General features: G+C 38.2%; 1 protein-coding gene across 3 annotated transcripts in view; it reads right to left on the bottom strand.

Moving 5' to 3' along the window:
- The window catches only part of skap2 (src kinase associated phosphoprotein 2), a 268,727-nt gene that overhangs the window by 19,317 nt on the left and 224,015 nt on the right, over window positions 1-25,395 (bottom strand). For all 3 annotated transcript variants that reach the window (XM_072575075.1, XM_072575074.1, XM_072575076.1), the window contains one exon: window positions 24,781-24,911. In XM_072575075.1, coding sequence (XP_072431176.1) covers window positions 24,781-24,911 — 131 coding nt within the window. The remainder of the gene's footprint in view (window positions 1-24,780; window positions 24,912-25,395) is intronic.

Genomic DNA, 25,395 nt, shown 5'->3' with positions numbered 1-25,395 from the left:
AGAGCTGGGCAATTTAAGGACTCTGATTCAAAATGTAGTAGAGGTGGGGTTATTAAATGTTTAAGACAGAGGTAGATATACTTTTGTTCGGCAAGGGCTGTTGTGGGTAGATTGAATTTGAAACAACAGATCAGCCATGTTCTACTGAATTACAGGGTAGGCTCAAGAGGTCAAATATTCTGCACCTGCTCTTAATTCATATTTTCATGTGTTTGACTGCATAACAAAATAGAACCTGTAAAGTAATTCTTTTATTACAAAACAAATGGCATCTTAAGGATATGCAAATTCATTTTTCGAAGTTCTTAATCACTATTATTCTCTTGCCTGAGGACAGAAATCTCAACAGACTAACTTCCATTGGAAGAAAATATCAAAAGGAAACATTTCATTGTATTTTGTGGGTGGTCAAATAGATCTCAATTTAGATCAGTTAAAGACAGAAGCTTCAGTAAATTAAGTATTGGTTTGCCATTTCATTGCATATGGATGAAAATATCCAATTGTTTCAAAATAAATTCGTAAACAGTATTGACTTTTTAATATCACACTGTAGTCATTGCTACATCTACCAGAAGTAATTTATGACAAATTAAAAATACATGTAAAGACTTAATCAGCCTTTTAATATTGTCTAGTGATAAATAATAAACAAAAAGTAAAGATCATCTTTATAAAGCTATATGAAATGAATATTTTCCATTTAAAAGTTATATATAACAAATATCCAGCCATAAAATGTTAATTCAATAGGTTTGTCATACTTGGGCATGTATCATTTTTTTCTTCAAAGCATCATATTTGAAGTTAAGGGGTCAATTTGGAGGTGTGCTGGACAAGATTGCTTCAATTACTGTCCCCACTTGCATCAATATTATTTTAATATTTCTTTTAAAAGACTGCTATAGAGTTATTTTCAGATTACAATTAGTTCAATATACCCTATAGGAATCGAACAAAATACAACATTTAGGCTGCTTTGAAAAGTTGCATGACATGATATGCACAATTCAGTATATTATTGATATATTTATATTTATTGCAGTACAACACTTGAAACAGATCTCCATAGCAAAATATTCAGGTCCCCAATATGTCTTTGGTGAAAACATATTAACTACATTAAAACAAATGATTGTGTGTTTAAATTTATATTTAACATAGAATCCTTGAGTATGGATAACTAATGGCGGCACGGGGGCACAGCAGTTAGCACTGCTGTCTCTCAGCGCCAGAGACCCAGGTTCAATTCCTGCCTCAGGCAACTGTCTGTGTGGAGTTTGCACATTCTCCCAGTGTCTGCATGGGTGTGCTCCGGTTTCCTCCCACAGTCCAAAAATGTGCAGGTTAGGTGAATTGGCCATGCTAAATTGCCCATAGTGTTAGGTGAAGGGGTAAATGTAGGGGAAGGAGTCTGGGTGGGTTGCTCTTCGGAGGGTTGTTGGGCCAAAGGGCCTGTTTCCAGACTGGGAGCAATCTAATCTAATCTAAATCATATCATGCGTACAAAAGGACATCAGCACTGGCTTACAACATCGTGTTTCTCGTTATGAGCTATCTTGACAATTATCCTGTTTTCTATGTAAAACAGATTAGAATGCCAAAATACTTAAAAAGTGTGCCAAAAACATCTGTTTACTGATGCTATTTTGCTAAATCATTTGTAACAATACATTTGAGGACAAAATATAAACTTTTTCTTCATTTCTAGATTCACTAGCAGCTAGATTTGATTTACCGAGAGAAAATATCACAAATTTAAATTCAAAGATGCACAGAAATGTAAAAGCAATACTAACAACAAAGACTTCAGTTAGATAGAAGGTGGGGGTCAAAAGGTATGGTGCTGGTAAAGCACAGCCGGCCAGGCAACATCCGAGGAGTTGCAGAGTTGACGTTTCGAGCATAAGCTTTTCATCAGGAATGCTGCCTGACCTGCTGTGCTTTTCCAGCACCATACTTCTTGACTCTGATCTCCAGCAACTGGAGTACTCACCTGCTCTCAGTTAGACAGAATTTATTGTATTTGTATCAAATAGAAACCATGAAAGATGAAAAAGGATTAGATTTATACATCTGAAGACTACACTGTATCTAACCAGTTTTCCTTAAAGATGCAATATTAACAAGGGATCCTGGCCATTGGTAAAAATATGAAAAATATATGTACATAGTTAGATAAAGAAAGGTTGTTGAAAATAAATAATGCTCGAATTCAAGAAAGATCACATGAAATTATGACCCATTATGGTAGTGGTTAAAATATGGACTTTTTAATTTTAGCTTCCATCAACTGATTTGAATACCCAAGATCTTTTCATGGATTAAAAGTATTTTAAAAAGAAACATACAGTCCTAAAATGGTTGCAGTGATCACAGGATCACAAGTTCACAAACCTAACCACGGCACGGTGGCACAGTGGTTAGCACTGCTGCCTCACAGCACCAAAGACCCGGGTTCAATTACCACCTCAGGCAACTGTCTGTGTGGAGTATGCACATTCTCCCTGTAACTGCGTGGGTTTCCTCCGGGTGCTCTGGTTTCCTCTCACAGTCCAAAAATGTGCAGGTTAGGTGAATTGGCCATGCTAAATTGCCTGTAGTGTTAGGTGAAGGGTAAACGTAGGGGAATTAGTCTGGGTGGGTTGCTCTTCAGAGGATCGGTGTGGGCCAAAGAGCCTGTTTCCACACTATAAAAAAATCTATAAAACTGTTAGTATGAATTTACCATTTATATATAAAGATGTAGAAATCAAGAGATGCACAACTCCTGTTTTAATTTCTTTTTGAGAGAATTTGCAAACATTGGACAAGAAAAGATTGCCTGCAAATATCCAGCTTGGAAAGACATTGCAGCCAGACCAGAGTTTACATGAATAAATCACATTGCAGCACAGTGAAGAAAATAAAATGTATTCGTAAAGTGTTGGAAGACTGTTTTGCTCTCCATCACCTTCTCATGGCTTTGAAAGTCAACACTGATGATACAACAAATTGTAGAAACATCCATTCACTAAGGACTTGAGATTTCTACAAATTTCACCACTGCTGGAGATAAAAGATATCAACTGAACAACTATGGTCCCGGGTTCAACTATTAACCAAAGGACTCTAAGAATTTTTAAACTTCATATTCTCTAGTTTCCTATTATACTTAGATTAGATTCCCTACAGTGTGGAAACAGGCCCTTCGGCCCAACCAGTCCATACTGACCCTCCGAAGAGTAACCCACCCAGACCCATTTCCCTCTGACTAATGCACCTAACACAATGGGCAATTTAGCGTGGCCAATTCACCTGACCTGCACATCTTTGGACTGTGGGAGGAAACTGGAGCACCCGGAGGAAACCCACACAGACACGGGGAGAATGTGCAAACTCCACACAGACAGGCACCCGAGGCTGGAATCAAACCTGGGATCCTAGTGCTGTGAGGCTACAGTGCTAAACACTGAACCACCGTGCCACCCCACTCTTCTCCTCTTTAATTTTTCCAGGTTTATGTGCATGTTTAATGTTGTGTTTTATTTATTTTTCTGTGGTAATAAGTAATACAATTCCTTTCTCATTCACTCAGGAAAAAAATTAATGATCTCTAAACAGTACTATATTTTAACTGAACTGAGATACAGGTAACTCTTCTATAATATGATGGTTGCGTTCTTGTGCAACCCTGTATTATAGAAAAATTACACTTTAGGAACAGAATGTAAAGTGTTGATGATGTAAACGCATTACAACCAACATGTGATTTAAGTTTGTGCTGGAGAAACAGAGTCCCTGATTCATCAATCACAATGCAGTAAATTTGCATTAACGGAATGCACATTATAGCAGAACGACTTGCATAGCTGCGTCATTAAAATGATGAAAATATTTGTTGGGACCGAGGGGTTGAAAAGAAAAGGATCTGATTCACCACTCCTTGCTAGATTATAACACTACAGATTGTAAAACTTTCAAAGAGCAAACTTATCCAACATAGCTGAAAATGCGGTGATAAAGTTTATTTATTACAGACGTCCTGCTATATTCGATAGATTCTAAACATTCAAGGTGAATTTAAAAACCCAATCTATAGTAATATTTTAAAAATAAATTATCTGATGTCCAATTATAATATATTGTAATAAGAAAGAACAAAATAAAAGTTAAGTAAAAAAATCCTTTAATGTTTATTTTGAAATAAAGCATATTTTTCAACATAATGGAAAGCTTCTTTACTTTAGGACAGACCAAATTCAAAGGAACGTACACCAAAGTGAAAATTGGAGAATGCAAAACTGAAAGTAGTCGATACAATAGCTTATAAATTCCTATATTCCTAACATATTGAAAATGTATTAAAAATAATTTCTTTAATTGATCTGTCACTCAATCTACCTCAACAATTCTTCTGAAGATAAAATTATCTTCAATTATAACAGATATATTAAAACTGAAGTAATATTTATTTTAAACTCTACCAGGTAGATTATTCGTGTAAGTAACACATAATAAAATAAGCAATGGGAAGGCAGGGGGTGACGACGCTGCCAAATAGTAAGCTAACTAGAAAATTCAGAGTTGCAACACTTGGTTAGAAAGTGCACTAGTTTCAACACATCACAATGTTTGACGTACAGAAACCAATCAGCACATTTAATAGTCTTTAAAAAGTGAGAAATATAAACATATAGAAATTGCTCATCTGATAAGGAGTGCATACTTTCATCCTTTCGGTACTCACGCCACTTATCTTACTCCAGAATGCTTGCTATAGAAATGTATCCAAAGCAATATATGCATGCTGATGTTCAACCAGTTAAAACATACAGCTTAATTAGCATACAGCATGGGTGAGCTTCCACTTGCTCATCAAGTCCTAATCACTCAAGATTCTGATTTGTGGAGTTATGTGACAATGAGTTGAAAAAAATCCTTTCCCTCAGTTACACACAGATAATCTTAGTATTTATTACTAAAGCAGATGGGCAATCCAAATCATTAACTATACCCTAATGTATTGTGGATCTTATTTGCTTAGATGTTGGATTAGTGAGTCTGCCACTGCAGGCAGACCCGGTTCTGCACATTGAACAGCTTGATGCTATTTTAACCGCAAATAGATCTGGTTCATCGCCTCAATCCCTTAACAAATGATGGTCATTAATTGATTATAATGCAGTGATAAAAATTTGAGCCTCTCAGTGAACAGCAGGTGCCAGGATCTTATGATTGGTGTGTTGGGTGCATATCTAACAATAAAATGTGCCAATTCACTGGCAGCAACAGAATTAGAGTAGTGCTTTCCAGCAGAAGTCATCTAAATTTCAGCTTCATTATTAGTTTTATTACAGATATTTACCTGTCTACAAACATGGTGGAAACAGCTACATAGTTCAACTTGTAACAGGGCAGCCATCTTCTAAATTTCAAGGTCATACGTCAGGTTTACCTATTAAGTGCTTAATTCCGATTTTCTCACACAAGGCTTTGGGAAAGAAACTTTCTCAACTTAAGGTCTAGCTTCAATTCAGGGCATGGGGAACAGGCAAGACTTGGTTGTGAAGAAGGATGATGAATGCACCTGATGAAGGAGTGGTGCTCCGAAAGCTAGTGTGCTTCTATTAAACCTATTGGACTATAACCTGGTGTTGTGTGATTTTTAACTTTGTACACCCCAATCCAACACCAGAATCTGCAAATCATGACTACAATGTGTTAGTTTATATTGGTAGAGGGATTGAGTTTCAGAGACATAGCTGCAGCTATACAAAACCCTGGTGCGGCTGCGCTTGGGAGTACTGCATACAATTCTGATCACCGCATCATAGGAAGGATGTGGAAGGTTTTGAAAACGCTCAGAGGAGATTTACTAGGATGTTGCCTGGTATGGAGGAAACGTCTTATGAGGAAAGGCTGAGGACTGGAGGCAGGTTTTGTTAGAGAGAAGGTTGAAAGGTGACTTAATTGAGACATTTAAGATAATCAGAGGATTAGGTAAGGTGGACAGTGACAGCCATTTTCTTCAGATAGTGATGGCTAGCATGAGGGGACGTAGCTATAAATTGAGGGGTGATAGATATAGGACAGATGTCAAAGGTAGCATCTTTACTCAGAGTAGTTAGGATGTGGAATGCACTGCCTGCAACAGTAGAGTCATAGAGATGTAAAGCATGGAAACAGACCCTTTGGTCCAATCCGTCCATGCCGACCAGATATCACAACCCAATCTAGTCCCACCTGCCAGCACTTGGCCCTTATCCCTCCAAACCCTTCTTATTCATATACCCATCCAAATGCCTCTTTAATGTTGCAATTGTACCAGCCTCCACCACTTCCTCTGGCAGCTCATTCCATACACGTACCACCCTGTGTGTGACAAAGTTGCCCCATAGGTCTCTTTTATATCTTTACCCTCTCACCCTAAACCTATGTCCTCTAGGACCCCAGGGAAAAGACTTTGCCTATTTACCCTATCCATGCCCCACATAATTTTGTAAACCTCTGTAAGGTCACCCCTCAGCCTCTGACGCTCCAGGGAAAACAGCCCCAGCCTGTTCAGCCTCTCCCTGTAGCTCAAATCCTCCAACCCTGGAACAAGTTTAAATTGTCATTGGATAAATGAATGGATGAAAATGGAATAGTGTAGGATAGATTGGCTTCAGATTGGTTCCACAGGTCAGTGCAACATCAAGGGCCAAAGCCCCATCACGGAACTGTAATGTTTTATGTTCTAATATAGCTCCAGGTAAGGGAAACAGTTCTTGGTAAACTTATTGAGCTCCTCTGAAGATGCAACCTGCCAAGCATAGAGCAGCTAGCATGTGTAACACACCCAATTCTTCAAAAGACACCTGACAGAATAGCTTCAAAGTATTTAACTGACTAATCTACTTCTTGAGGGTGATCTAGCTCCCCTCCCATTGTTCAAACTCTGTTAAACCTGCAAGTGAGCATCCTGGAATTTTTGTGGAATTTTTAAAAGGTTTTAACGTCTCACTGGACCACAATCTACCGGTTTTTAAACTAAGGAAATCAGCCTGCAGAGTCTGCACCTGGAATTGTAAATTAGACTGTTTAATTCTTTATGAAATCATGCGCAAAAAGGCAAGAGAAGGATTGGACAAGGCAGAGATACAAACAAATAAATTATAAAAGTTTAATTTTTGATAAAATCTCAAACAATGATTTCATTCTAGAAGAATCAGATTCCACACTTATGTTTTCAGTATCAAAATCTTTATTTGGTAGTTAGGAAAACTTACTACACCAATCAATTTCACTTGCACCTAAATACATTAGTACTAACCTTTTCCTCAGTTGGTGAGTTTAGCAACTACTTGCTAAGTTTAGCAATTTCACCTGATTGGTGCTCATGTACCAAAGTTTGTGGAGGAGCAGGAAAGAAAAAAATAGACTGGTGACTTCCAGATTCCTGCATTTAACTTTGCATTTGCTAGCTCTGAAACATTTTCATCAGTTAATTATCTACTTGATAATATTTGATATGCCAGTGACTAAAGGAAAATAGTAAAATAAATTAGACTAGATTCACAACTTAAAAGGCACTTCCATTTTTAGCCACATGATGGTGCAACTAGATGGAGAAATGCTTTGAACCAGTTTTCTGAATTCCATATACAGGGGTATACAGTACATGATACATTTCTGCACAAGTACATAGGGAATAACAAAGCAAATAGCACAGTTAGAAAGTGAAATAAACACTCCCTTTTAAAGTTTATCTTCTCTGAAAGGATAATAATAAATTCCCATAAAAACTGAGCCATCACTATAAAACAGTTAACATCATATCAGAGGGTATACAAATAGAGTAGTAATTATTGAAAGATGATGTACAGGTGATAGTACCATGGTGTTGTGTTGCCCTTCTACAACTATTTTTTTCTACTCAACCAGTGAAATTTATGTGCAACACAAAATGCTTAAAAAAGACTGTTGAGCATAAGAGCCAAAAATTGAATTAAATTTAAAAATTCAGGTCTGATTCAAATACATTCATGTGGCAATTCATGCAGCAAGCTACCCAATTCCCTCTGTGTCTCAGAGTCCAAAATTTTGCCATTTAGATAGCATGATTTTTAAAAATTCTTCCTGACAAAGTGAATAATTTCACATTTTCTCATATGGTACTCCATTTGCCAGATCTTCGCCCACTCACTTGATATAACAAGATATTTTTGGAGTTTCCTTATGTCATTTTCACAACTTACTTTGCTACTTAGCTTTGTGTCATCAGCAAATTTATCAACCATACCTTCTGTTTCTTCACCCAGGTCATTTACATAAATTATAAACAACTGAAGCCCAGAACCAATTCCTGTGAAGGTCCGGGAAGTTCACACGCTGGTTGGACCAAAATTAATCCCTCCAAGACCAACGCCTAAAGCAAATTACTTAGTCAGGTATCACAACACAGTTTTTCAACGTTACCCTATGTCTATTGACAGCCACATTCGCCCACTTTGCTACACTTCAAAAGCATTCCATTGACTGCATAAAGACACCCTGAAGATATGAAAAATTTTATATGAATGCAATATTTCTATATAACTTTTTTTTAGTATAGATTTGCATATTGATCAGCAATGGAATAAATTGGGAGATGGGTTTGGATGGGCAGGACTTTAATTCTTAAAATGGAAAACTTAACCCAATCCATCACAAACTCATTATTTCTGATTTAACGGTGGCAAATCATGAGGTGACTCAGTAATTACAATGTTTAAATGAGATTATGTTCAAATCACATCCTTTGTGATCTCTCTCTCCTCCTCTTCCAAAAACCTACCCCTAAAAATTAACACCTTACCTCCAACTCACTGGCACCATTTCCAGACATTGTGAGACAGTATGAATGAAAAATATCAACTGATGAAATACTCTTAAATTCAACAAGCATATATTTAAATAATTATTTTAAACGTAACACAATGTCCGGCGGTGCTTCATAGGATTATTATTAAACAAAATACAACAGTAAATTAAATAAGGAGATATTTGGCAGCTGATCAAAAGGCTGGTCAATAAAAAAGAAAAATCTTAAAAAGGTTGAAAGTGTGATTATGATTTAGCGTTGGATATCCAGCGTTTACGGCCAGGAAATTAAAGACATGATTATCAATGGTGAAGCAAGTAAAATCAGGGATGCTCAACAAGCCAAAATTAATGAATGAATCTACTTTACAAGGTTCAGAGGTTCAAAGAGGTTACAGGTAAGGCAACGTAGGGATTTGAAACAAGGATGAGAATATCTAAATCAAAGCACTGCTTAATCACAAACCAATTTAGGTGAGCAAACAAAGGATGATAGTGAACACAAACTAGCTTGTTCTAGGATATGGATAGCTTTGGATGACCAGAGATTTATGGACGCTGGCCAGAAGTGCTTTCAAATGTTCAAACTTGGAGGTAACAAAAGCAAGGATAAAGTCTTCAGCAGCAGGTAAGCGGAGACAGGGATGGAGATAGGTGTTACAGAGATGGAACTAAGGCAGGCTTAGTGATAGCATCAGTATATGGTAGGAAGTTGGAGTCAAACAAGGCACCGAAGTTATGAAGTGTGGTTCAGCTTCAGGCTGGGGAGACTGTTGCAGTGCCTAAGGATTGGAGTTTACAACAGAAACTGCAGACAATGGCTTCAATTTTCCAATATTTAATTGGAGTAAATTTCTGTTTGTTTAGTATCAAGGTTAAATAAGTCTTTTCATCATTTAAAGGCAGCGGAGAGTTCAAAGGGTGATAATGAGATAGAACTGGGCAAAGTACATGTGGAAATTGATGCTGAATTTTTAGACTCATTCATTCCCAAAGTTGCAGTAAATTAACATGTTCCCTTCCTCTGTCTTCTCTCTCCATAAACATTTGACACAATGCCTCAAAACAGTTAATACGGCTTGTGCAAAAACTAAATAGTCTAATTCATGCTTTTGCAAAATATAAATACAAATAGAGTGAGGGAGGAATTTCTTAACAACATAGGAGTAAGCCATTCACAACCCCTTAAGCCTGCTCCGTCATTCAATATCGTGGCTGATCATCTACATCAATGTCATCTTCCTGTGCTATCCTCGTATCCCTTAATGGTATTAGTAACTACAAATCTATCAATCTCTCTCTCAAACTTAATGACTAAGCTTCCACAGTTCTCCATGTGCAGATTTCCAAACATTTACCACTCGTGAGAAATTCTTTCTTATCACATCCGAAATGGGTTGCCCTTGTTTGACACCTCAAGGCCAGGGGAAGCATCATCCCTTCAGACAGTCTGTCCGGCCTGTCAGAACTTAAGTTTTTATTAGATCCCCTCTCATTTTTCTTATTTTAAAGATTCCAGTCCCCTGAATCTCTCTTTATGGAAAAGTCCAACCAGCCCAAGAATCACTCTGGTGAACCTCCATGCAGTCCCATTATGGCAAGTATTTATCTTCTTTTGGCCATGGGACCAAATTGCACATGACACTCTGTGGTTTCATCTGTGCTCCCCACTGATCATAGCCTTCCAACCTGAGACAGACCCACTTTAGATATCGTCAACTCTATCTCTGTGCATTGTCGTATAATGAAATGTAATTTATTTTATGATATAACCTTCCAAATTTTGCCAGTGCACTTCAGATTGTATGTGTACAGCCACCCACAGGTTTTTGAACATTTTTGCACAGCAATACATATTCATCAGGACATAAAATAGGATGCCTTCTCTGCACAGAGTTAGAGATCTATGTAAACAGGCCAACCATCAGCTTGCATCTTTGACTAATCAGCAATTCTTACTGAGACATACAAGGTACCAGAGTACACAAATGTGGTAATCCAGATAAGCCCCAAAGCAATCAACACTTTTGGTCAACTGTATGTGTTGTTGACATGAGACTACAAAAGGTTCTTCATACAGACGTGCATAAGATTCTTATGTAACTGCTGTTATGTGTTCATCCAGCTGCCCAACCCCTCAATCTCCTTGTACCTGGAAGCAGACTCAAGGGGTGACTGCCTCAAGTTTACCAGACAACAAGGACACTGACTGAAAACTTTGTTCATGACACCTAACAGAAAGTTGACTAAAGCAGCCCAACAATTTAGCAATGAATTTCTAAGATATGCCAGATGAGTGACGGAACAGGTCAGCAGTGTACTAAATTACACTTTTCGTGGGGATAGTTCTGGAAAACCTAATCAGGACAAAATTAATTGTCACATAAGTAAATGAAGGTTTATTAAGAGACAGCAGTAGAGAGAGAAAATAATGTTTAACTAATATGCTTAACTAAGGAGCTTTTGGGTGAGACAACAGACAGGGTTGTTGAGGGCAATGCTCTTGAGGTGGTATACAAGGACTTTCAAAAGGCATTTGATTAAGTGCCACACATCAGACTTAAGAACAAAATGTTATGATCCCAATTAATGCTGCAGCACGGACAAATAAGAATTCTATGAAATCTACCTTGATAGATTTTTTTGTTTTTTAACATGATGGTTTTCCATTGAAACTGAAGTACACTAGGCTGTATATATCCTTTTTTTAACAATAAAATAGAAGCTTATTATTAAAAAGTAAAATAAAACAAATCAAGCATTCCACATATAACAGTTTGAAATGTTACAAAACAAATGGCAAATCAAAATCCTATCTACTCGCCAAAACTCCCAAGAAATTTCTTCCCTACAAAATCTGCAGATTTGACTTAACTTAACATCAGTTCTGGTCCTACGAGCTGTGAAATCTTCTTACTTGAATCCTCACTCAACTCAGACTTTTATCAACTTTGAATAACCAATGCAGATTTTTGTAACCATCACTGGTCTGGAAGTTTGACAAAGTAAACTTTTCTATTAAAGTAACTTATTTCCTTACTTGCTCTGAACAATTTCCTTTACTCGGGGAGAAAAGTTTACTGGCATCTAAATTCAGATGTCCTCAAACTGCCTAAAAACTTTTCAATTCCTGGATTTTTCAAAGCCAAGATCAAGTCTTGTTTATTTAAAACCGCAAAACAAGGGAAGTCTTTTAACGTTGCCTCTTTGCGGCTGTAAACCTCCATAATGTAAAAAATATTCCATTAACACTCCAGGAGACCTTGCAGATCTGCACTTGTGGACACAGACTGGTTTAAAATTTATAGTTCTGCAAAGATTGACTCAGTTAATTTTTAACTGCTTCACCATTTAAATGCTACTAGATTAAAAACCAAGGTCTAAAAATGATATTGAATATAATTCACACTCCTTTTATCACAAAGTTTAACTTGTGGATTGAAAAGGAACATTGGCAATATGGATACAAAATTAATTAGGTGACAGGAAATACAAAGCTGTTATTAATGGATGCTTTTTGGATTGAAGGAGGGGTTGTTATTGAAATTCCTAGAGTTTAGTATCAGGACCTTTACTCTTGCTGATATATATTAATGACTTAAACCTTGACATACAGGGCACAATTTCAAAATATACAAGTAACATGAAAACTGGAAGCATTCGGAACTATAAGATGGATGGTGTAGAACTTCAGAAGGACACAGACAAGTTGGTGAAATGGGCAGATAAATAGAATATGAGGTTAATGTGAGAAATGGGAAGTGGTTCATTTGGATTGGAAGAATGCAGAGAGACAATATAAAGGGGAAGGTTAAGAGAGTGGTTAAAGGATACAGTATCTTAGATTTTATTAACAGGGGCACAGGATTCTAAAGCAAGGTATTTATGCAAAATTTGTATGTAATACTGGTTCAGCTTCAACTGCCTCTAGGTTTTAGGAAATATATTAAGTCATTACAGATAGTGCAGTAAAGACTCACGAGAACACTTCCAGAGATGATAAATTTTGGGTTATGTAAATAGATTGGAGAAGTTGGGATGGTTTTCCTTACAGAATAGAAGTTTAGGGGAAATTTGACAGAATTATACAATATTATGAAGAGCCTGCATAGAATAAGTAGGGTGAAACTATTCTCATTGGTGGAACATTAAGACCAAAAGGACACTGACTTAAAATAACTGGTCAAGAGAAACATAGAACTGTACAGCACAGTACAGGCCCTTCAGCCCTCGATACACCAAATTTTTATCCTACTCTAAGATCAAACCAACCTGCACACCCTTCATTTTACAATCATCCATGTACCTATCCAAGAGTCACTTAAATGTCCCTAATGTATCTGACTCTACCACCACTGCTGGCAGTGCATTCCATGCACCCACTGCTCTGTGTAAAAGAACCTACCTCCAACATCGCCCCTAAGCCTTGCTCCAATCACTTTAAAAGTATGCCCCCTCATGACAGCCATTTCCACCATGGGAAAAAGTCTCTGGCCAGCCTCTCATCATCTTGTATACCTCTATCAAATCGCCTCTCATTCTTCTTCGCTGCAATAAGAAAAGCCCTGGCTCCCTCAACGTTTCTTCATAATGTCCTCCAGTCCAGGCAGCATCCTGGTAAATATCCTTTGCACCCTGTCTAAAGCTTCCACATCCTTTCTATAATGAGGTGACCAGAATTGAATACAATATTCCAAGCGTGGTTTAATCAGGGCTTCATAGAGCTGCAGCATTATCTCACGTCTCTTCAACTCAATCCCACTGCTAATAAAAACCAACACACCATACACTTTCTTAACAACTCTATCAACTTGGCTGGCAACTTTGAGGGACCTATGGACATGAAGCCCAAGATCTCTCTGTTCCTCTACATGCCAAGAATCCTGCCTTTAACCCTGTAACCTGCATTCAAATTCGACCTTCCAACATGAATCACTTCACACTTTTCCAGAAGGAACCCTACCTACCACTTCTCAGCCCAGTTCTGCATGCTATCAATGGCACTTGCAACCTATAACAGCCCTCCATGCTATCCACAACTCCACCAACTTTTGTGTCATTGGCAACTTTATGAACTCACCCTTCCACTTCCTCATCCAAGTCATTTGTGAAAAATCACAAAGAGCAAAGGTTCCAGAACATATCCCTGCAGTAAACCCAGCTCCAGGCTGAATACTTTCCATCTATTACCACCCTCAGTCTTTTATAGGCCAGCTAATTCTGTATCCAGACAGCCAAATTTCCTCCTTACTTTCTGAATGAGCCTACGATGGGAAACCTAGCTAAACTCCATATACACCACATCCACTGCTCTACCTTCATCAATGTGTTTTGTCACATCCTCAAAGAATTCAGAAGGTTTGTGAGGCTGACCTGCCACTCACAAAGCCATGCTGACTACCTCTTATCAAGCTATGCTTTTCCAAATAATCATAAATCCCAAATCTCAGAATCCTCTCCAATAATTTGCCCACTACTGCCATAAGACTGACAGGTCTATAGGTTATCCCTATTCCCTTTCTTGAAAAAGGGAATAACATTTGCTACCCGTTAATCATCTGGTTCCACGCCAGTGGACAGTGAAGACCATCGCCAAACATGCAGCAATCCCTTCCCTCGCTTACTGCAGTAACCTTGGGTATATCCCATTTGGTCCAGGGGACTAATCTAACCCCATGTTTTCCTAAATTTCCCACACATCCTTCTCCTCAAACATCAAACTGTTCGAGCATTTCAGCCTGTTTCACGCTGAAATGGAGAAAATAGGGATGCGAGGAAAAATATTTGCATGTAGTATGCAGTTGTGCTTTGGAATGCATTGCCTGAGAATGAAGTGCAGGCAGGTTCAGCTGAGTGATTTAGGAGTGAATTAGATTACCTGAAAAGGAAGGTTTTGGGTTATTTGGGGAGGGCTGGGAATTCGCACTGGGTAAATAGCTTCATCAGACAGACAGCATTGATAGAACAGGCTGAATGACCTCTTTTTATACTGTAACCTTTTTCTTTTGTGATTCTGCAGTACCTGGCCAGAGCACGAAACACTCGTTGATACATATCACTTAGGTTCACTAGAGTGATTGCGGTGTGCCATACTTAACATACTTGGCAACATCTAGGAGGTGGAGAAAACAGGTGGTAGGAATATTTGCATTCAATTGTTCACAGTGCTGTTAAGGATGCCTTAATAATGTAAGGTTCACTTAAACTGTACCACTGCACCCATGCCACCAATAAATACCACGTCCACTCTTTGCCCTTCTTCACATCATCAAAATACCATCCAATAGCATTGGCAAAGTGCAGGCAACCAGCCAACATCTCTCCATTGATCAATTCAAATGCTTTCATTCATGGATATATAACTTAGACGATCATTGTCCATCATGTGCCAAGAATTTACATGGTGGAAGGTCGCAAAAAAATAACATTTGTGTGATCGGAGTGACTAACAAAAACTTAACACAAAACACTATCAAATGCCATCTAATATTTTTGATGAAGTAACAGGACGTTTGATGCAGATAAGATGGTCGATGTATTATAAAGGGACTTAGAAAAGCATTTGCTAAACTACCAGAATTACCAGCAAAGTTGAAGGTTGTGGAATAAAAATGGTAGCATGAATAGGAGGTTGATTGAATGACAGGAAACAGAGGAATAATGTTGGTTAGTTATCTTTTTTTGGATTGTAGTAAATATATATTGGGTTGCCCAGTGGATGGCACTAGGGACACTGCTTTTCTTGATATATATTAATGATTTGGATAGGAGTACTCAGGGTAAAATTTTAAAATTCACAGATAGCATAAAACCTGAAAGTATTATGAAATGGGAGGAAGATTGAGATAGATTTTCCATAGGATGTTTCTGGAAAAATCTAGCTCATATTTCACATTTAAGAATATAACTTTTAGCTTAAGGAATAAATTTTTCAATATTAGATAAGCCTGGTTAGGAAACTGATAAACACACCCAATATAAAGACAAATCAAAAAAGCTTAGGCTTACTTAACCTGCGTTTATCTCAAAGATGCAACTTCATTTATTCATACAAGTCACAGAATCATGGAGTAACACCGAAGTTAAAATAATTTGTTTAGATTTGTTTGAACAATCCCAAAGTATTGTTACCATAGAGATAGTGACTCAACGTGGAGTCTTGGTTAGAAGATGATTTTTCCTAATTTATAGATCTGCATTTGCTGGCTGAAATAATCCGTTCAATTTGGGAACTGAGAGAGGCAGTTACAGCTTTGTTTTGGTGTAGACTAGATTGCACCAAATGGAGGAAGCCAACCAGGGATAACAGTTAGACCTGCATTTCAAGCAGAAAACAAAATAAGTTCATCATTCATTCTGTGGGCCATTGAGTGGGATTCTATCTCAGTTTGGATTTGTAAGGGAGAAGGAGGTGGAAGACATGCTCTACGAGGCAGGTATTGGGAGAAATCTATAATGGTCCTTGTACAGTCCTGTAGCAGAAAGGAGTCAGAGTCAGCTTAGATTCCACTCTTCTAAACATAGTTTTCAGTGCCAGAGAGATTGGTAGGCAGTATTTATTGATTAATCAAATCATTAAAAACTAACTTGAATGAGCTACACCTAAACTTTCCTGGATTTAGTGGGTATCTAGTAAGTACCACAATTTTTCAAATCTTTTTTTAAAACCCCCACACTACTGCCTAACTGCGGGGGGAAAAAATGCACTCCACTCCCTGCAGCACCCACCTCTCCCTGAACAACTCCAGGGTGTTGGTGGAGACCGTGTGCTCCTTCTCCAAGGACACCTGGGCTCTAACGTAATCGCGGAAGAGGGGCAGGCAGTCGGCCCTAACGACCCCCTCCACGGCCCGCTGCCTGGACCTGTTTATGGCCAGTTTGGCCATGCCCAGGAGCAGACCCACGAGGAGGTCTTCAGACCTGCCCTCCCTCCTCCGTACCGGGTGCCCGAAGATCAGGAGCGTGGGACTGAAGTGCAACCAAAAGCAGAGGTGGTGGTTTTTAAGAAAATCAAAAAGGGAGTGCAAATGCCCACATCCAGTACACACATGGTCCACGGACTCCACAGCGCCACAGAACAAGCAGTTGGGCTGGAAGTCCATGAACCACCACAATCTGTGGTTGCAGGGGACCACTGTGTGCAGCAGCCTCCACCCCAGATCCCCGAGAGAAAGGGGGAGGACTCCCGCATAGAGAGCCCTCCATTGGGGATCCCAACCGCCTGGTGGCAAATGGGCTTGCTAAGGCAAAGTACAATTTAACACCTATCATGTTCATGTGCAGGCTAGGTAAATTAGCCACAGGAAATGCAGGGCTAGAGGGATAGGGTAGGGTGTGGGTCTGGGAGGGATGTTGTTTGAAGGGTCGGTGTAGACTCGATGGGCTGAATAGCCTGTTTCCACAATGCACTCATTACATGTGCCGAGTGCTCAATCTTGAGATGCACCAGCACAGCAAAACTTTCCAATTTCTCTGTTCAACTGCATATAGCTGAAAGTGTGTGTCAGATTCACTTCTTAGTTATGGGGAGCGGGGACAGTTTCACCACTTTCTTAATGTAAGACTCGATCTAAATGTTTTACAACCTTTAAATCTGGGATCCAAAATTTATAAATAGTCATTTTGTGAAATACTATAAATTAATGTTTGTTTTGTACTAGCATTTACAAAATCTACATTTTCTTGCTAAACATCAACAGATTTGGCATGTGACATTTGTAAATGTTTGGGTCTGAAACTTATTTGAATTTATGTACATCTCAGAAATTCCCAACCAAATATTACTTCCTTATGTCTAGGAAAGAAACAGCTTGGTTCTTTATCTAAACTTCCGCAGACCAACTGATCTGCTTTCTGGAAGAAGCTAACTCTGTTGATAGACACAGTAATACAACTTACAAATCTTGCTTAGTTATAAACTTAAAGGGTATTTTTCACAATGATATTCATGTGGCATGTCACAGAAGTATCACATTATTGGGTTGTTAGTAAAAATGAGGCTTATGGAATGAAAGGGACAGAGGCACTAAGATTACAAAATTAGCTAAGGGACAGAAACAGAGAAATAGCAGTAAACCATACCATCGTAAGGTTGGCTCCATTCAAAAGTCAGAGGTGGATTATTATGACCACAGCGTTTTCAGTTATGTGCTAATCACCAGAATATAGGTAAATTTAGCATATTTTTGAACTTCTCAGATGATAAAATATGCAAATGAGTTAAGCAATGAGAAGGATCATGAGGGGCATGGATAGGGTGAATATTCAGGTCTTTTCCCCAGGGAAGGGCAGTCCATAGAGGACATAGGTTTAAAGGTGCAAGGGGAAAGATTTAAAAGGGACCTATGAGACAACATTTTCATGCAGAGAATGGTGCATGTATGGAGTGAATTGCCAGAGGAAGTGGTGGAGGCTGGTACAATTATAACACTTAAGAGGTATCTGGATGAGTATATGAAGAGGAAGGGTTTAAGAGGGATATAGGCTAAATGCCAGCAAATGGGACAAGGATAATTTAGGATATCTGGTTGGCATGGACAAGTTGGACTAAAGGGTCTGTTTCTCTGCTGTACATCTCTATAATTCAAAGATTCTATGACAGTATTAAATGTAAAAGATTCTAGACAATGTAGACTGACCAGTAAAACTGGTGCTTGAAATATAATCCAAAAATATGACGTGGCATATTTCGATAGGAAGAATAAGAGCGACATGAACCAAGTTTATGGCTCAGTTTCAAGACAGTTCAGAAATAAATTGAGAAGGCTGTTAAAAGGTAAACACCATCCTTGGTTTTATTAACAAAGGAACAGAGCACAAAAGCATACTGATGATAAATCTTTATAAAACACTGGTACTGGTGAAGTACCTTCAGGGGCACTAGTGTTCAACGCTCACCACAACGTTTGAGGATAAGTTGCTGGAGAATGCCCAGAGAGATTTATTTGAATAGGAGCAATGACTAGGGTATAATTTATGTTGTGCTAGCAGAAATGTTGAGGCTGCTCCCCCTCCACCAGTAAAGGTTAAGAGGAGATTTTATAGAGGTGTCCAAAATTGTGAAGTTCTTTGAATTGGGAAAAAAAAGTTATCTCCAGTGATGGAAGTGCCAATGAATGGAGGATATAGATTTATGGTCTTGTTAAAAGAAACAAATACAATATAAAGAAGAAAAAAAAAATTACCTGTGCTTTGTTGGCAAACGAATGTATTAACTGCAAGTGTGTTGGAAGCAGATTCACTAATACTCTTCAAAAGAGAGTTGAAGCAACTATTACAGGGCAATGGGGAAGGAACAGGGAGTATATTTTTTTAAATATTTGTTCACAGCATGTGGACATTGCTGTCTAGGCTAGCTTTCACTACTCATCTCCCAGTGCCCTGCAGAAGGTAGTGAGGAGCTGCCTTTTTAAACTATGATGCAGAGGTGCCGGTGTTGGACTGGAGAGGACAAAATTAAAAATCACACACCAGGTTATAGTCCAACAGGTTTATTTAAAAGTAGAAGTTTTCAAACCGCTGCTCCTTCATCAGGTAAGAGGCAGGTAGTTCCAGGATGTTGATCCAGTAACAAAGAAGGACATGCTACAATTCCAAGTCAGGATTGTGCACAACTTAGAGGGAAACTTGCAGGTCTTGGTACTTCCATGTATCTGCTGCTCTTGTCCTTCTAGGTGGTAGAGGTGACGCATTTGGAATGTGCCATTATATGGCTTTGGTGACTTACTGCAGGGCATCTTGTCGGTGCCACACACTGCTCTCACCATGCAGTGTTGGTGAAGGGAACGAATGTTCAAGAGGCATCCAACTGGCCAGCTTTAAATTGTCAATGAATCTGATTCAAAAATGATTAACTTCACCATGCTGAAAGACAATATTTGTTTTCCGTCACTTATATAATTGGAAATATTACAACCACAATGGGTGATTAACCTGTTGGTTATTTACAGATTTGTTTTACATTTGGCACCCTCAAATATGATCACATGATTACTGTAACCACTGATCATACATTCTCATTTAAGTAAAAATTACGTGAATTCATATGGGCACCCAAGAATGGTCACATTCTTAGAATACCATATGAGATTTAAAATTCATGGAATTGAATTTGAAATGCAGCCACTGTTGTTATGAAGGCATACATGGCAAACTTACAAAATCCAAAATCTGACAAACAGCATTAATAACGACCAGTTATTCTGCTTTATGTTGAGTGAAGGGGGAATGCAAACAATGACATCAAAAGACATCCCTGGTCCTCTCTCTTTGGCACAATTCATCAATTAAGAAAGTGCACATGGCCTCCACCTAATGTCTCTTCTGAAAGGCAATTTATTGAATAATATAGCTCTCCTCCAATTCAGAGAGCACCTAGATGATTTGCTTAAATTCAGGGTAGATTCACCTTATCAATGAACTCTCCAAATATCACAATTTTTAGTCAGCAAAACAAAGCAGAGATTTTCATAGACGTAAAAACCATAGACAAAATATAGTGCTTTGAACAAAAAAAAACCCTGACATTGATACAACTGAATTTCACATTTCTCTACTTATGTCAGAAATTTTATTGCAAATTAGATGAAAAAGATTAGATTTAATAAATTATGTACTGTATTTTTAGTTCATTCCCAAATACCTGAACTGAGTGAAAAGAACAAGACTAATTAAGTCCTCAGATTCACCATAATATGCATAAGCAAAATATAGCACACAAAAATGTAACAAATAACTACACTAATGAAATTTTATTCCTGACAGTTTATTTTCAAAATATTTCTACAACATTTAGATGTTTAAACTGTAGCCAAATATTCATTAATGAAAAATACAAAGAATGATATTAAGCTTTTTTTTATTCCCTCTAGAAAACATTAATGACACAGCTGGCTATATGTGCACCAGGTGGCGCAAATCACAAAGTCTGGTATTATTGTGATTCACAGCCTTTGTTTTGTTTGAATATTGATTGGTTTTACAAAAGTAAATTAAATGATAAGTGCAGTGAGAAGCAAATAGTACAGATATTTCTAAATGCGTGAACGGTTTGCAGACTTGTTTCATAGATGAAATGCCCAGTGGCTAATAATTCAGCTGTTCTGAAGAGAATCATGACAGAATTCCTTCCAACTGCAACAAACTAGGCTAAATGTCAGTTATTAGTGAAGACTCATCGGTTGGACTTGCAAACATTTGTAGATAAGAATTAATCAAACTATGTTATGAACAGTTTGCTGTTAAAGTCAGTTGTACTTTGATTCAATCTTAATTTGATATTGAAAATACCTTTGGAAAGATAAAATTCAATCCCAAAATATTGAATTTTAAGTGCCAAATTCTCTACTTGCTCAGTCTCAAGAATCAGCAGTACACCTCATGGATACATTACAAAATCAGTTCTATAACCAATTGTTATTGACCAGTTAAACTTTGCACTTGGCTCAGCGCTTCGCAAAATGACATCTTCAGATAAAATTCACAGAGTGCAACATTAGAACAGTAGCATCATTTGCAGACTTATCACCTTGACTTTTCCAATTTCAAGTGTTTCTATATTTTGGGCTTTGCATTGGAAACAAAACTGCTAGACTTATTTGGCAAAACAAATCAAGCAGTAGATTTTAAAAAATGTAACCATGAGATAGATATATGCTTATTCCATCTGTAACTTGCAAGTCAAGAGATTGGATGATGGAGACGACACTGGGATGTGAGAAGGAGAAATAATTCAAAGAATCCATCTTCACTGGTTTGTGTCTTGTGGCTGACTGCAACCTGTACAATGGCTGTTGCAACTGGCCATCAACATCTGCTCCATCAGTTTGAAACTGCGCCTCTACCTTACAAATAGCTCCTGCTGCCTTCAGTTCTGTACCATCCTTGCAGAAGGTGGATTTGTGCAAGACCGTCATGATAAAAAAAATGGCATTGCCTCTACCCATGGGGGGGAAATTGCATGAAGCTTGCAAGTTTGGTAATAGCACATTAGTAATTCATCTTCAATTTACCAACTGGACCACTAGCCACACCCCCTCTCGAGTCTACTAGAAATTGCTATCAACCAGGACATATGCTTAACATACATATATTTAATTCCACAACATTTTTGTGAGGCTCATACCCATATATCACAACATGCAGTCAACCTCTCAACTATGATACAATTGTGACACAAACATATTGCCCATCACTGACAGATACTATTTCTTGTAGGACAAGTCTAAACAACTGAAGGAACTAACTGGAAGGAGATGCACATATCAACATGCTAACTCTGCCGGAAAAGAAGGTGAAGGCCATTACTGGTACAGCCAACCCCAGGCAGAAATCATTTAAAATGGATTTGTTGGACATTTCTTTTTCTCACATCCAGTTCCTCCTCATTCCCTAATACCTCTTGACTTGCAAGCTGCAGGTGACATAGCATATACTTGTTAGCTTCTTCAACCTCACCTTTTTGGCACAAAAGTATTGCTAGTCCAACTTCCTTTCAGATATGCAAGACGTGTAACCTAGCCAGGTAATGGAAGAACAGCAAGAAGAGACTGATGATAAAACAGACAATAGCACTGCACTTATCTTAGAGGCTAGATAGTAGCTGAACCTGCATGTAGTAAGAGGCTGCAGCCATGGCTTGCCAGTTGGTGAGGTTGTGCACATGTTCTGTTGAAGAGGATGAGGGCTTCAGTAGCCAAGCTGCAGCTGAATGGAGTGATGGTTAAACTCAACAAAATGTCTGATGCATTAGGAAGTCTGCCAGAAAGATTTCACTTAATGTTAGGAAAAACAGAAGTGTCCAGCAGTAAGTGGGCACAGGTGCTTTTAACAAAATCTGGAGCCCATCCTTTCAAACATAGTACTGGTGATCAAAACAATTAATGCACTTGTGGAGCTAGTGTTTTATGGTCAATGTCTTTGCTTCTATTACAAAACAAGCACTCATGCTCAAATCTTAGTCTGAGCTTGAATGGCAGCTTATCGTGAATGGTCAGCTTGCTGCCATCAAACTCAAGACTATTGGCATCATAGCCAGTGTTCAAAGGGGCTTTCAAGAATTCACAGCAGGCCTGAAATCAGTTATTTAATGAACTATTCAGATAGGTGACAGGACTGAAAGTGGATACATGGAGATATAACCTGCTTCCTTCTGAGGAAGACAACATTTACATCTCATCAGTGCCACTCTGAAAACGCTGTTGTCTGTCAGCCAACTTAGAAATCCAACTCCACAACCACACAGACATTGTGCAGATTGAAGTTGGATCTTCTAGGCCAAGAGCTGCTGATTGTGGTCGCCTTCACTGAAACTGAACAATCCTCCACTCGGCATGCTGCAGGCAGTAAAGCAGTACTGCTTAGGACAACTAGGATAGATAACGAAACATGGAAGATTGACATTAAGGGTATGCGCATGTGCATTAGTTTACATGTGAATACAGTATGCATTTTATTAATAAATTTCTTATGGCTTTAATTTTTTTTTTACATTTGTTGCCCAGTAACCAGCCTTTGACTTGTTGAGATAGCTGGAATGAAGTAGGTTTAACAGACTGCCACAGGATAAAGGGATTACGATTACTGCCAGGATACTGGGCACTGATTTGAGTGATGCACTATCATAATACATCACCTCAAGGAACAATATCACATTCAGTTCTGTTACGTGGCAGAGTTGGCATGCCACACTTGCAAAAGCCATGTGCCTGCAGGGGAGGTGTTGGTGTAGTGATTACATCACTAGATCAGCAATCCAGAACCTCAAATTCACGATCTGGGGACATGGATTCAAATCCTATCATGATGCAATTTTAATTCAGTTTAAAAAAAAAATCTGGAATTAAAAGCAAGTCTAATAGTGGCCGTGTAACCACTTCATTATTGTAAAAACAGACATAGAACATAGAACAATACAGCACAGAACAGGCCCTTCGGCCCACGATGTTGTGCCGAACTTCTAACCTAGATTAAGCACCATGTACCTATCCAAATGCCGCTTAAAGGTCGCCAATGATTCTGACTCTACCACTCCCATGGGCAGCGCATTCCATGCCCCCACCACTCTCTGGGTAAAGAACCCACCCCTGACATCTCCCCTATACCTTCCACCCTTTCACTAATGTCTTTTAGGGAAGGAAATCTGTTGTCCTTACCCGATCTTGGCTATCTGCGATTCTGCACACCCAGAAATGTTGTTGACTCTCAAATGGTCTCTAAGAAATAAATGCTGGTATAGCATTTCTAATGAGCAATTCTTTTTAAAATGGCATCAGCCACTACAGGGAAACCTGCAACCCAAGCAATCCCTTCTGTAAACCCTGTAAGCTTCTCCCTTGTAATAGAGAATAAATAAAGTTAGATCTCTTTGAATTGAGCATCATCAACCTTATGTTTCAGTGGACTCCAAATTACAAGATGCCTCCAAATTACAATAAGCACACACAAATATCGACAGCTTCATTATCTGAACAGCTGCAAATGAACACTGATCATGAGCAAACATTCCAATTTCCAACATTGTAAGAGAGGAAAAGTCACTGATGAAGCAGCTGAAAATGTTTGGGCCAAGGACAAATCCCTAAGGAACTTCTGTAGAGATATCCTAGGACTGAGATGATTGGCTTCTAACAACCAAGGCCATATTTCTTTGTGCTAGGTATGACTCCAAACATTGAAGAGTTTTTTTTTTCTGATTTCTGTGATTCTGAACTGATGCTCTAATTGAATATTGTAATATCAAAATAGCTTTTTAAAATAAAAATTCATTGTTACCACTTAAATGTTTTTCTTTGTAAACTGCACTGTAGTAAAGAACAAATATGAATGCATCTAAAAGTATACATCAGTGCTCATATAAATTCAAGAGTAAATTACCACTATTTCCAATTAATAACCTTGTAGTTTAACATTTTCAAATCAGTGATTAATAGTGCTTTTAATCCAAGAAAATAAGCTTACCTTGTTAAGAATATAAATGACATCACCACGTTTAAAAGACAGTTCATCAGACTGATCTCCTGAGCAATCCCACAATCCTTGGTAGTAATTGGAGTAGTCAGTGGCTTTGTCTTTTTCATCTTTTTTAATAGCTAAACAAAATGTCATTATTAATTCAAAAATCCAGCCGCAAAGGATTAGAATTACAGTATAGACACTTTTACATTTGACTGAGTGCGCGCTTTGGAATACAAAACCACAGAATAAAAATAGTTGGAAATAAATGGGAGGTGAAAGTTTAAAATGTATTAAAGAGATGGTCAGCCTATCAAAAAGTTTATTTTGTAGAGAAAACCTTAATTTTACTTTGAATATGATGTTCATATTGTCTAGATAACAGCTGCTACACTTTTTATATATCATAATCTATTTGATTTACATGAATAGATCACTGACCCAGAATTCATTGCAATGGGAATATTGGCAGTGATTGCCATAAGTTGGACCAATGCATTATACTTACCTTTCGTTTTCATCCCTGACTTGAATATTCCAAAGCACACCTAGTTAGTCTCCGACATTCTATCCTTGACCATCTTAAGGTCATCCAAAATTTTGTTGTGTCCAAACCCAAAA

Source organism: Chiloscyllium punctatum, chromosome 8 (genome assembly GCF_047496795.1).
Source record: "Chiloscyllium punctatum isolate Juve2018m chromosome 8, sChiPun1.3, whole genome shotgun sequence".
Taxonomy (NCBI): Eukaryota; Metazoa; Chordata; class Chondrichthyes; order Orectolobiformes; family Hemiscylliidae; genus Chiloscyllium; species Chiloscyllium punctatum.
The sequence above is the reverse complement of the archived record's forward strand: the minus strand, read 5'-3'. Positions and strand labels throughout refer to the sequence as shown.